A 14,313-nucleotide genomic window follows, 5' to 3' on the forward strand; every position below is an offset into this window, starting at 1 on the left:
TGAAAGGATTAATGGACTTCCCCTTCAATGGTTGTTTCATGTGATTAACTTGTGGGGAATTCTTCTGCCATGGGAGTTTATATTTTACGTATGTATTGACGGAGCAAAACGTATTTATCCAATCAGGTCTCGTGTAAAACTATTACAGATAATATTTATAATTATTATTACTACTACTTAATAAATTGGTAAAATTAAAATAAAATAATTAACTTTTATGTTAAAACTAATTATATGTATTCAATGTCAATATTTACTAAGAATATAGCTTAGTATATTATAAGAATTTTTTACACTGTAGGCCCACTGAAAGGATATAATTTTACAAGTAAGTATCTTTAATATGTGGAATTTGTAATGTAGTAGAAAATAAAATAGGTTACCTGCTCCAATATGTAAAGGATTAAAGGTGACCTAATAATGTGAAAATTCTTTACAATAATGATGTATAAGTTTAAATTCATAGTACATTAGTTATCATCAAGTTACTAATTAATGCAAATCATAGATATTTACCATTTTGTTTGTATGTAATGTAACTTTTGTTGTATTATGGAAAAATTCACAAGTGACGTTCTAATAAACTCGTACTTTTTGTTAATTCGAAAAATTGATTAGTCGTTTATTAAGGTGATATAGGCAGAATTGACAAATTAAATTGGCGACAACCATCATGCTAGGTGATTGTTTCCAATTTCCACAAGCTTCTGATTTCCGAATGTTTGACTAAATGCAATGAATTTGGGCATTCACAAAATGAAACAAAAGATAGGTCAATCAAACAAGCTGTCTGTGCCTTGTGGCCAAGTCTCCCTCGAGGTTAAATAATTACATACAAACAAAACGCGATCAATTCTAAGGACTAATACAACGTAATGAACAAATGGTCCTGAATTTGTAATAAACTGCGTAAAAATTTTATGGCTTGAATAATAAAATTTTGATGCTGATATTGCTTCTTAATAAAAAGTATGATTTGGTAATTTAGTAGATAAAATCTTTGGTTGAACATGCGGTGGCTTAATAAAAAGTATAGTTTAGTTTCTATGCCGCTTTTTAACTTAGTCATGTTTGATCGGTATGAGATATGGGTTTGATTAATGGGTTCAGTGGCGGAGGCAGGATTTCAGTTCAGGGGGTTCAAAAAATAAAATAAGCACGCTTGTGTTGGCAAATGAGCGGGTCGGATCAGGAATAACTTAAATACATAAAGTATGCTTAACGAAGCACATAGCAATGGTAAATCAAAAAACAACTAACTTGCATGAGAGAACCTTAATAGTCCAATAATATATAAAATTTGGAATATAAGTAATACCTTGCAGACTTTTATCTAAATCACGCAGTAAGGCATACTTCCTCCGTAAATGGTTCGGAAGAGCTTCTATATCTGAGACAGTGTCATCAATGTAGCAAATTGTTAAAAATCAAAGTAGAACTACACATAGGAACTAATTCCTATATAATAAATCAAGCATCACTCTTGCACAGACAATACTAAAAATCATGCTCGAAGGCCGAAGCAAGAATAGTGTTGTCAAAGGCCTGCTTGAGGCGTACATAAACCTCGAAGTTGGGTGAAGGCACCTCCGCTCATGATGAAGAAAAATATCACAATAAAATCCCACAATATAGGTAATAAACTAAGAAAAAGCTAATAAAGTAAGAAGTTTCCATTAAGAAAGGCAACTTGAAGATGCCATATTACAAAAGTAAAAGCTTGGGAGCTTTTGAAGCAAAAACAAAGAAACTAAGTTAGACTACACAAGCAAGACCATGGAGTTCACAATTGTACTCTACGAGGTTTCATATCTTGAAATGTCTTAATAATAGCATCATTAGAAACATTATCAAATACATCTTTTTCTAGATAAGGCACCAAACAACCGCTAAAAAAATCATCACTCATTTGACTCCGCAAGTCATTCTTGATAAACTTCATTGCTGAAAAAGCTCTTTCAACGGATGCAGTGGCAACCGGCAGAAGCAAAGCAAGTTTCACTAAGCGGAATACAAGAGGATAATTTGAATGCTTCTTTGTCTGAACTAATTTTTTTGAAAGATCACAAAGCCCTTTTAGATTGTAGAACCTTTCATCAACATCACGAACATCAATAATGTAACTTGCAAGTTGATTCTCAAGAGAACCCATATTGAATTCATTAAAGTCATCAGGATATAATTTAGCCATTTTCATTATTTTCCTGATATCAAAACTTGAAAACAAGTCAATTGGATTCAAACAAGAAATTCCATGAAGCAAATCAGTTGTCGCTTCGCCAAAACGATCTTTAAGTTCTTGAAGTTGCCAATCAATAATATTGCAAAATACCTCAACACGATAATGATGAGAGACTTTATTGTCACCAAGTCTCCTTCGTGATCTTAAAGAGCTAACATATGGCTCCTCAAAGTTAGGTACCAAAATTTCATGCTTGATACAAAACAAAGACACCCTAGCAATAAGAGAATCCCATTCTTCATCCCTATATGCTTGCAACCTTATTTTTGCTACTTCAACAAGTAACATGGCATTTACCAAATCTTGCTCCTTTTTTTGTAAGCATTTATTAAGCTCATTTGTGATTGCTAAAACATCACTCATCAAATGCAACATGAACGCAACCTCATATGTTCGACAAGCTTCAAGATATCCCATTGCTTTGGCTCTTTCATCCAATAATCGTGCATCAAGAACAAGTGATTCAAGAACATTAAGAATAGAGCCAAACATAAGAATAAAATTGTTGAAAGATTTAAAATGAGATCCCCAACGCGTATCACAAGCTCTTGAAAGACCAAGTTCTTGATTCAAGCCACTACCGGTTGTAAGCTCACCCAAATCTAGTGCCTCTTGAATTCTTTCTTTTTGAGAATCTCGAAATTCATCCATACGCTTAAAAGAAGATCCCAATACATTCAAAATATTTGAAACCAGCACTACAAGTTTTCCCACTTCAATACATTTTTTCGAGACCGCAACAAGAGTTAGTTGAAGTTGATGAGCAAAACAATGAATGGAATGGGCTGATCTACTTTCTTGCCTAATCAACATTTTAAGGCCATTGATCTCACCTTGCATATTGCTTGCCCCATCGTAACATTGTCCACGCACATATGATAGACTTAAGGAATGTTGAGCAAGTAAATTAACAATTGCCCTCTTTAGAGATAAAGCACTAGTATCTTGAACATGAACAATGTCAAGAAGCCGCTCCATCACAAATCCATTTCTATCAATATATCGTAAGACAATAGCCATTTGCTCCTTGCGTGATACATCAAAAGACTCATCAACTAGTAAAGAAAAGTAGTCACCATTTAATTCCTCAAGAATAGCTTTAATTGTTTCTATCTTATAAAAAAAAATATTTGAAGTTAAGAGAAGGCATTTGTAAGTTAATTTATGTCCTAATTTGTCTTTTTGCTGCGATTAGTGAGAACACTGAGATATATTCATTTATATTAAAATTACAACTGAAAAATTGCATCTGAAAGTTGACTATCATATCTCCAAGATTCCATGGGTATAATCTAAAAAGCAAGAGAGAAAATTTTGCAATTGACCAATTCTCAGTCACTCCGGGCAAATTTAAAGCAATCGAGCTAAAATTTATATCAAATATACAAAATAACAACAACAACAACAACAACAACAACAACAACATACCCAATTACCCAGTATTTTAATTATGGTATGGGAGAGATAGAGAAGCTAAAAACCCTCAATGGCAAGACGAGATCTAGAGAAGCTCCTGGATCTACGGTTATTGTTTCTACCTTTCTGCTGCATCAGCTAGTTGTCAAACAATGGAAATGAAAACAAAGAGGATGTGTATGTCTTTGATGAATGATATTTAGTGGGTTATATATAGACATATTAGAGACGTGGCTGGTGAAGGTGAAGATACAATGAATAGACGATTAATGGGACCGTGCCACGTCAAGTTACTCTAAATAACAACAACAACAACAACAACAACAACAACATACCCAATTACCCAGTATTTTATTCTCGCAATAAAGCAAATATATAGAATTTTAGAAAAGATAAAAAAAAAAATGGAGAAAGGAGGGATCTAAGAACTTACCGAAGAAGCCATGAACGGAGACCAGAGAGCAGTGGCGGAGGCAAACAAATCAGCAAAAAAAACTAAGCAAAAAAAAACTGAGCAAAAAAAAAAAAAAAAAGGAAAGAAAGGTGTTAGGTGAGGTGACTTTGACGGAAGAGAAGAGAAAGAAAACATTTGGTTTGTTGATTTGAATCCAATTAGATTTGTCCCCTACAAAACTAGGTCGTTTTGTCCATTTATTTTAATTAAATATAACGTTACTAAACTACGTCGTTTTGTCTAATGAACAGCTGAAATAAAATGTTCAGGAAAATATTGCAAGTGAGGCTGCTGGGGTTCGAACCCGCGTGTAACGGGCAACTCTGAACCCCCTGCGCCACTGAGCTGCGCCTTTCGTTTGTTTTGAGGGGGTTCAATATTAAATATATACACATAAAATAAAAATTTGGCCTTATATAAACAGTGTAATTTTTCGACTGAGGGGGTTCGGATGAACACCCTCGGATATACATAGATCCGCCCCTGAATGGGTTTAGTAGGTTTCTCCTTCGTATACAAATGTAATCTTTTAATCTATTTCAGTTCGGGTGTCTATTGCTATCGCCCTATTTTCTCTTAGGGATCGTTTGTTACACGGATTGAATTATCTCGGGATTATAATCCTGGAACTAATTTATTTCATCTGGGAGGTGGGATAAAATAATCCCAAAATCAATGGGATAAAGTGGGATATCCACCATTAAGTTTGGACTTTATTTTATACTCTATTTGGTACATGGTATAAATTAATCTCAGGATAATTTTATATCTTCTATCAAACATGGTATAAAATTAATTTCAAAATTAGTGATAAGATATCCACCTTATACCGTGCACTTAGGGGCCGTTTGGTATGCGGATTAAATTAGCCGGGGATTATAATCTCGCATGCAACTAAGTGAACAAGTCAAAATGATCACTTCATCTATAAATGTTTTGCTCGAAAACCATGTGAAATGCAACACTGCCGTGCCAGACAAAATTTGTACCTTATGACTTATGAGTTCACTTTCATATCTTTGGTTGAACATGCGGTGGCTTAATAAAAAGTAAAGTTTAGTTTCTATGCCGCTAAATGTTTTGCTCGAAAACCATGTGAAATGTTTTTTATTTTGTAGATGCAACAATGACGTGCCAGACAAAACTTGTACCTATGAGTTTGCCACGTGGATTTTGGGTCCGACGTCCAGCGACAAAAAATTTGGTAAGTCCTTGCCTTTTCTATGAGCCCGTTTGGATTGGTTTATAAGTTGATCAAATCAGTTTATAAGTTGATCAAACTAGCTTATAAATTATTTTATTCACTTATTTGAGTGTTTGGTATAATAGAAAATAGTTTAAATTAAGTTAAAAAATCCTAATTATCCTTAAAGAAAATTTGGCTCCAATAAGTGATATTTCCCTCCAAAAATTTTCCCTCCAATACAAAGCAGTTATTAGACATAGCATGCTTAAGCTTTTCATTCTTCCGATACGTAAAACTCATAAATTTATCTCCCTCTAATATTTTTATATAATTTATACATACATAGCATGGACATAGAAAGCTTTTTTGGTAGTCTTCTTAGCTGACATTTGTTTTTGTTTGCTATTTTAAGACTCTTTTGTTTTACGTTTCTTTTTGTTTGGTTTCCTAATAAAATATTCACTAAGTCTACTTAGTGGTTTGTTTAAATTTTTTTTATATATACACCTAATTTAGTTATTTAGTCAACCTATATATGCGGTCTATCAATACAAACTACAAGTTAATGTAAATGTACCCTATAAATATCTTTTAAACAATAGGAAAAAAAAGTCCTAAATTACATACAAAAATTATCTAATTTTTTGACGAAATTGCATTTATTTTATATAAAAAATAATTGAATTGAATCAAAATTTAGTAAAAATATTTACTCAATCCTATATAATATTTAGCTAAATTGAAGTAATTCAACATGTCAATTACAGCCAATCATAGTGTTGATTGCTTGTCTCATCCAGTTTTTGTCCTTTTTTTAAAAATTGATTGAATTAAATTAAAACTTGCTAATTGTTCTTCAATTATATCTAATACTTATCTAAATTCTTGCTAGAATAAATCTTTAATTCAAAGTCAACAATAGTGTGACTACTTGTTAAACCCACTGTTTAAAAAAAAAAAATTGATTGAAGTAAATCGAAATTTGCGAATTGTTATTCAATTCTATCTAATATTTAGCTAAATTGAGATAATTCAATGTTTTCATTATAGTCAACTTGTTGTTGACTAATTGTTACATTCACTATTTTTTTTTAATTTTCTTAAATTAATTTAATTAAATCAGCACTTACAAAATATTTATTCGATCTAATCCTATCTAACGCTTAACAAATTGAGACAATTCAATGTTTTAATTAAAGTCAACTACTTGTTACATCCATTATTTTTTTTAAAAGTTGATTGAATTAAATTAAAAGCCGATAATTGTTACTCAATCATATCTAATACTTAGCTAATATGAGATAATTTAATATTTCAATTAGAGTCAACTATAGTGTTGACTGCTTGTTACATCCTTTTAAAAAAAAATGATGGAATTAAATCAAAACTTGCTAATTGGTACTCAAATTTATCTAACTCTTAGAAAAACTAAGACAATTCAACATTTCAATTAAAATCAATCATAGTGTTTGACTACTTGTTATATCCACTTTTTTTTTTCTTTCAAATGATTGAATTGAATCAACACTTGGGAAAACTTTTACTTAATAATGGTTGATGCTTAGCTAAATTGAGATAATTCAACTTCAATCAAAGTCAACCATAGTGTTGACTACTTGTTACGTCTCTTTGTATCGTTTCAGTTTTATCGAATGCGATGAAGAGACACCACTTGTTACATCGTCTATTTAAAAAAAATGAATTAAATCAAAACTTGCTAATTGTTATTCAATTCTATCTAATGCTTAACTAAACTGAGATAATTTAATATTGCAATTAAAGTCAACCATAGTGTTGACTACTTGTTACATCCATATTTTTTAAAAATAATTGACTTAAATCAAAACTTGTTAATTATTACTCAATCATATATAATACTTTCCTAAATTGAGATAATTAAATATTCCAATCTAAGTCAACCATTATCATAGTGTTAACTCTCATAACATCCACTATTTTTGTTTAAATTGAATGAATTAGATATGAACTTGCTAATTGTCACTCAATTCTATTTAATAATTAACTAATTGAGATAATTCATATTTCAATTAAAGTCAACGATAGTATTGACTACTTGTTATATCTACCTTTCTTTTTTAATTGATTGAATTAAATCAAAAGTTGTTAATTGTTACTCAATCCTATACTTAGCTAAATTGAAGCAATTCAATGTTTCAATTAAAGTCAACCATAGTGTTGACTACTTGTTACATCCACTATTTTATTGATTGAATTAGATCTAAACTTACTAATTGCTACTTAATTCTATCGAATACTTAGTTAAATTGAGATAATTTTTATGTTTTAATTAAAGTTAATCATAGTGTTGACTGCTTGTTACATTCATTATTTTTGTTTAGATTGATTAAATTAGATCAAAATTTGTGAATTGTTACTCAATTTTATTTAATACTTGACTAATTGAGATAATTCAATTTTTCAATTAAAGTCAACTATATATTGACCACTTGTTGCGTCTATTTTTTTATTAAAAAAAATTGATTAAATTAAATCAAGAGTTGCTAATTGTTACTCAATCCTCTATAATGCTTTGCTAAATTGAAGCAATTCAATATTTCAATTAAAATCAACCATAGTGTTGACTACTTTTTACATCTACATTTTTTTTTTGTTTAAATTGATTGAATTAGATCTAAACTTGGTCATTGTTACTCAATTCTATTTTATACTTATCTAATTAAGATGATTCAATGTTCCAATTAAAGTCAACTATAGTATTGACTATTTGTTACATCTACTTTTATAAAAAAAAAAATTGATTGAATTAAATCAGAAGTTGCAAATTGTTATTCAATCCTATCTAATACTTAGCTAAATTGATGGAATTCAATGTTTCAATGAAAGTCGACCATGGTGTTGATTACTTGTCACATCATTTATTTTTGTTTAAATTGATTGAATTAGATCTAAACTTGCTAATTGCTACTCAATTCTATTTAATACTTAACTAATTGAGATAATTCTATGTTTCAATTAAAGTCAACCATAGTATTAACTACTTGCTACATCTACTTTTAAAAAAATGAATGAATTAAATCAAAAGTTGCTAATTGTTATTCAATCCTATTTAATACTTAGCTAAATTGAAGCAATTCAATATTTCAATTAAAGTTAATCGTAATATTGACTACTTGTTACATCCACTATTTTATTGATTGAATTAGATATAAACTTACTAATTGCTACTCAATTCTATCTAATACTCAGCTAAATTGAGATAATTCATTGTTTCAATTAAAGTCAACTGTAGTGTTGACTACTTGTTACATCCACTTTTTTTTTAAATGATTGAATTAGATCTAGAGTTGCTCATTGTTACTTTTTTTCATTTAATACTTAACTAATCGAGATAATTCAATGTTTCAGTTAAAGTCAATCATTGTAATGACTACTAATTACATATACTTTTTTCTTTTAAAATTGATATAATTAAATCAAAATTTGTTAATTGTTACTCAATCTTATATAATACTTAGGTGAATTGAAGCAATCCAATGTTTCAATCAAAGTCAATCATAGTGTTGAGTACTTGTTACACCCACTGTTTTATTGATTAAATTAGATTTAAATTTACTAATTGCTACTCCCTCCGGATAAAAAAAAAGAGTCCACTTAGCCATTTGCATACCCCTTAAGAAACTACTCACTCCAAGAAAAAAGTGTGTAAATTGACTAAATAACCCCTAATTAAATAGGCATTAAGATTTGATCACATAATACTTAATAGGGGCAACTAGAAAGATAAGGTTAATTATTTCTTGATTTAATAAGTGGACACTTTTTTTGACCCAAGAAAAAAAGGTTAAGTGGACACTTTTTTGGATCCGGAGGGAGTACTTAATTCTATGTAATACTTAGCTAAGTTGAGATAATTTAATGTTTCAATTAAAGTCAACCATAGTGTTGACAAACTCTTACATCCACTTATAAGTTGGTCAAACCAGCTTATAAATCATTTTATTCACTTATTTGAGTGTTTGGTAAAATAGAAAACAACTTAAATTTAGTTAAAAAGTGCTTAAAATAAGCCAAAATAAAGAAGTTGCTCAACGCCAACTTATTTGTTTTTGGCTTAAAAGCCATTTTGGTTTGACCAATAACTTTACTCTTTTATCCCTTATATTTTTTGTTAATTTCAATACTACCCTTACTTCTAAAAATCGTTTAACACTTTTATCCAAACACGTAACTGCTTATTTATAAATTAACTTTCAGCACTTAAAAGTACTTTAAATACTTATGCATAAAAGCCACTTTTTTTCAGCTAATCCAAACGGGCTCATATCTCCTCTCTGAAATGTCTGCTACTTGCTTACTTAATGTTTCCATTCACCACTGTTTCTCGGCCTAATTAACTCTTACTCCCAATTTTAAGTGTCTTAGTTTGACTGTGCACGAAGTTTAAGAAATAAAGAAAGACTTTTGAATTTTGTAGTCTGAAATCAAATATGTGTAGTTCTTTAAATTTTGTGGTCTTAAACTTGCTATGTAAAATGTTGGAATTGAAAAACTTAAACTTGCTCGGATGGTAAACACCTTCCACCTCCAACTAGAAGATTGTGGTTTCGAGTCACTAAGGGAGCAAAAAGGGAGCTCCTCGGGAGAAGGGTAAAATAAATAAAAAAATCTATCACTTCTAAATTTAGTTAGTTCTCTATTTCTTCTTCTCACAAGCAATTTCATAATTTATTCAAAGACACTCAAATAATCAACACCCCAATTGTCTTTTCACAGTCACAGGTCGAAGCTATGTCAGAAAAAATATTGTTTGAGAAATTTCTCAAAGGAGATGGTTTGCATTGTTATTCCGGTGGTGCCCGTAAATAATGGAATACGCATTTGAAAATGAATTGAAGGTTAGCAGATGGAGACGGGAGATGTGGCAAAGTAATGAGGATGTGGGGCCCATGATTCCAAATTATTTGGCAGTTGGATGGTCCGCTTTCCATTTGGAAAAGATTGTCGAGCAATAACATGCCGCCACAAGTATGACTAGTTAGGGGAAATTAGATCTCTTGCCATCGTACAATTTGAATAAAAAAATTGACTTTTTCAGATTTTTTTTTTTTAAATCTCTTATGTATAAAAAATAACGATCTCTCGTAAGAAGGTCATAAAATAATAATAAAAAAAATTGTAAAGAGTTAAAAAGTCATTTCTCGTGACTAGTCATGTCTCACAACGACTCCCTTTGTTTCAATTTATATGAACCTATTTCCTTATTGGTCCGTACTACAAAGAATGACCTCTTCTATACTTGGAACACTTTACCTTTATGCAATGATTTATAGCCACACAAAATATATGTGACTCATTTGAGACCACAAGTTTAAAAGTCTTCTCTTCTTTCTTAAATTTCGTACTCAATCAAATGAGTTCACATAAATTAAAACGGAGGGAGTATTAAAATTTGTCCATCACATGGTAGTCATGTAACAATCCAATATAGGGCGAAGTGTACAAATACCTCATTTTTGGTCATTTCATTTAAGTAATACCCGTCTTTTTTTTTTTTTTTTGTAACACGAGTATCCACTGTTTCTTTTGAGGGCAGCTATTTAATAAATGACATATCTTTATTTTTCTTGCAATTTATAAACCTTTTAGATAGAGCTGTCAATATGGGCTAAGGGTCGTGGACCGACCCAACCCAGTCCATGATTTGATAGGGTTGAGCTTGAATTTTTGGAGTCCATTTAAGAACAAGGCTTTTTAGCACGGCCCGAGTAAGCCCACTAGCCCGCGGGCTTGAGTGCGCGTGGGTTGAGCCAGTCCTTGGGCCAAATAAAAAAATTAATTTAAAAATAAAAAATAGAAAGAAAGTGAAGTTGTAAAGACAACCCTGTCACAAGCAGATTCAGATGTGCTGGTGTTGATACGTCATAAGTGCCATGGAAGTTTCTTTGAGAAGTTAATTGTTACTTTAAATGGATGGAATACTGTCATTTTCTTTTGCGTTTTATTGAGATCTATTTGAACAAAGCTAGGTTAATATTCGTATTTAGATAATTTATTGCTACTCATTAACTATTTAGTTTGCTATTAATATCTCTATTTGGTTCGAGTGATCAATTTTTAATATGTTAAGTGTATGTCAAAAGTTATTCAGTTTCATAGAAGGTTTGGTCCCTACAAGGTCATCTTCTTGCTTAGTTATACCCAAAATATTTGCATAGAATGGTAGAGATTTCATACTGAAGCCATACAATCAAATCTTTACTTGAAGCCAAACTTAATATGTACTATTAGAATCATTTTATTTGTGGATTTGAGACTTGGTCAGCAAGTAGTAACACCATGTAATAATGTAAATATTTAAGTTAGCATTTTTAAATAGGAATTTAAATTAAAGAATTATGATTTTTTTTAAAAAAAAAGGTGGGCTGGCCCAGCTAGGATCGCAGCCCACGTAGTGATGGGTTAGGCTTGTTGTTTAAAGGTCCATCAAAATGGTAGGCCAGCCCGGCCTGGCCTGTCAAATTCCAAAGCCCATGTGGGCTAGCCTGAATAGGTTGGACCAGCCCGTTTTGATAGCTCTACTTTTAAATCTGAAGATCCATTTTGAGATAACTGAAAATCCTATGAAAAAACATTAGACAACAATCTAAAATCCAGTAAATGTTAGATAACAGTCTAATAATTTGTCAATTTTAAAAATTATATTTGTATAACTTGTAAAAATAAAGATAAAAAATAAACGATGGCCTAGAGGACACTTGCATACAGGGAGAATGACGTATATATACATAAGAAAAGAGTATATTTATAAATATGACGATACTTTTAGTTAAGGTTCTGTGGAGAAACAATAATAGATAAGAGATGACTTGGAAAACAGAAGAAGATATGAAGTCTACGTATCCGCACTTATTTCCATCCCCAGAAGAGGTTTAAGACGAGACGCCATTGTCCCTATGTATGTATTTCTTTTAATGCCTTCGGGTCATGTGTGGCCATGTTTCTTGCTGTTGTATTGTAGCCCCATAAGGTGATGTTATTTTGGGTTGCTGTGACAGAATGGTAGTGCCATATTACAGGGGAAACTCTGGCAAAATTTTTGTAGAATTCCCGAGAACCTAACATTCGAGGACGAATGTTTCTAAGGGGGGGGATCGTTGTTACACCTCGGACATTTCATGTGGTTGTGCTGTGAATAGACTAATGCAAGCTTAAGGTGAACATAAAGTCCATATGACCTTAAGGAGGGTATTTGGTAGCTTAAAATTGTATACTACAAGATTTTTGAAGTATTACAAAACAGAGAAATTAAGTTCGTTGAATGAAGTGAAGTATAAGTTGTATTTGGGAAGGTTTAGCAATTATCGAGTTGATGATTATTTAGTAATGTCTTAAGGAGGAGCTATAGGGATCCTTAGATGGTTAATGAAGTGTTATACAAGTGTCAAGAAGGTCCCACAAGGATTGGAAGTCAAACGAATCAACTAGAGAAAGTTCAGAAAAAAGTGGGTTATACGACCACTTATACGGTCCGTATAAGGGTCCGTACAACCTTTACAGAGAAGTTCAGTCCCTGGTGGTATTATACGGTCACTTATACGGACCGTATAAAATTGTACGGATCGTATAAGTGTCCGTATAACTCAATCGGGTCAGATTTTCTCTACTTATAAATAGATGACCCAAATTATTATTTCTTATTTCCTTTCTTCTCCACACCTCTTGAGAGCTCTAGAAAGTTCGTCACACCATATCAACACAAATCCAAGAGAAATCAAGGATTAATTACGAAGAATCAAGAGAATCAAGTGAAGAAAGGCTCACTAGGGTTGATAGGAGTCAAGAATTCCATTGGTATTGAAGTTGGGGTTTCTTTCAAGTGAAGTATATTCATCCAAAGTTCAATTTTACATGATCAAAGGTGATTTTTACATCTATTTCATGTTATTAAGAGTATTTGGTTGTTGAATAACTTGAATGAAGGAAGGAAGAAGAGCTCAAACATGGATTTAATGATATTCTTGAATAATAACTTGACTTGAGTCATAGTTCTTGGTATGCCATGAGTATAATTTTGTTGTGGATGATACTAATGACGTTGAGGAAGTATTATGTGAAAATGAATATGGTATTATGTTGTAGCTATGGTTATGAATGACTTTGAAAAGGAATTTTGAGGATTGAACAATGTTAAACTTGAAAAAAGTCTATTGATTATGGTATTATGGGTGTTGATATTGATGTTTGGGAGTTGTTTATTATATGGAGAAAGTTGTCGAAACAAAGGAAATGCTGCCCAATTTTCATTAGTTCTTAGTCGCTTTAGTTTAGACTTAAGCATGTTTCAAATAATTTAATTTAGTACGAATTCTCTTGAATGTAGAGTAGTGAGCTTGGAAGGAGAACGTTTAGTCGTTAAGAAGACATAAAGGTATGTAAGACTAGTCTCTTTCTTTCAAAGGCATGACTCTTATATCACCATCTCCTATATATGTTCTCATGACCTTTTTACAATCCAAAAGTTGAAAGTCTAAGATTATTAAGAGCTTCCTATGAGATAGAGATAAGATGTGTTCTATGATAATGATGGGGATGACGATGATTCTATTTCTAGAGATTATAAATCTTATGAATTGATGCTATTATGAGAATAATGATCTTATTTTATGATTTTCTTGATGTTGTTCATTGTTGATGATCTCACTTCATGATACTAGTTCCTTCAAGGTGAGACATAGCGATGGTGTTTGTTCCATATAATCGGAGGTTACCGACTTTATGTCACTCCGATAGAGTTATAGCTTTTACTTGAGCTCTCATGCATGCTTTATGTTATGTATATGTGAGTTTACACCGTGCTTAGTTGGCCGGGCAGACACTACTATGATGGGCGTAGTGGGCAGCTATGATGATAATTACATCGTGACTAGTTGGCCGGGCAGACACCACTAGTGGGTGGCATAAGATGGTTACCCCGGACGCGGGCTAATGATGATCACACCGTACCTATATGGTCGGGCAGTTTATGTGTGTATA

At 31.7% G+C, this 14,313-nt stretch overlaps 1 protein-coding gene across 2 annotated transcripts; it reads right to left on the reverse strand.

Annotated features, from left to right (window-relative positions):
• Window positions 1–1,658: 1,658 nt before the first annotated feature.
• Window positions 1,659–4,225, reverse strand: LOC132623381 (uncharacterized). Of its 2 annotated transcripts, none has more exons than XM_060338126.1 (2): window positions 4,092–4,225; window positions 1,659–3,297 (listed from the first exon to the last, which is right to left on the reverse strand). In XM_060338126.1, exon 2 carries the CDS (start codon window positions 3,260–3,262, stop codon window positions 1,784–1,786), a length of 1,479 nt encoding a protein of 492 aa, XP_060194109.1. In that variant the 5' UTR covers window positions 3,263–3,297; window positions 4,092–4,225; the 3' UTR covers window positions 1,659–1,783. The 2 variants fall into 2 exon arrangements, with proteins under 2 accessions (XP_060194109.1, XP_060194110.1); XM_060338127.1 differs by lacking the exon at window positions 4,092–4,225 and adding an exon at window positions 3,671–4,082.
• Window positions 4,226–14,313: the final 10,088 nt, after the last annotated feature.

Source organism: Lycium barbarum, chromosome 12, assembly GCF_019175385.1.
Source record: "Lycium barbarum isolate Lr01 chromosome 12, ASM1917538v2, whole genome shotgun sequence".
In the NCBI taxonomy this organism is placed as follows: Eukaryota; Viridiplantae; Streptophyta; class Magnoliopsida; order Solanales; family Solanaceae; genus Lycium; species Lycium barbarum.

What these genes read in the sequence shown, in the direction of transcription:
- LOC132623381 (XM_060338126.1), bottom strand. Translation starts at nt 3,262, where the DNA reads ATGGCTATTGTCTTACGATATATTGATAGAAATGGATTTGTGATGGAG.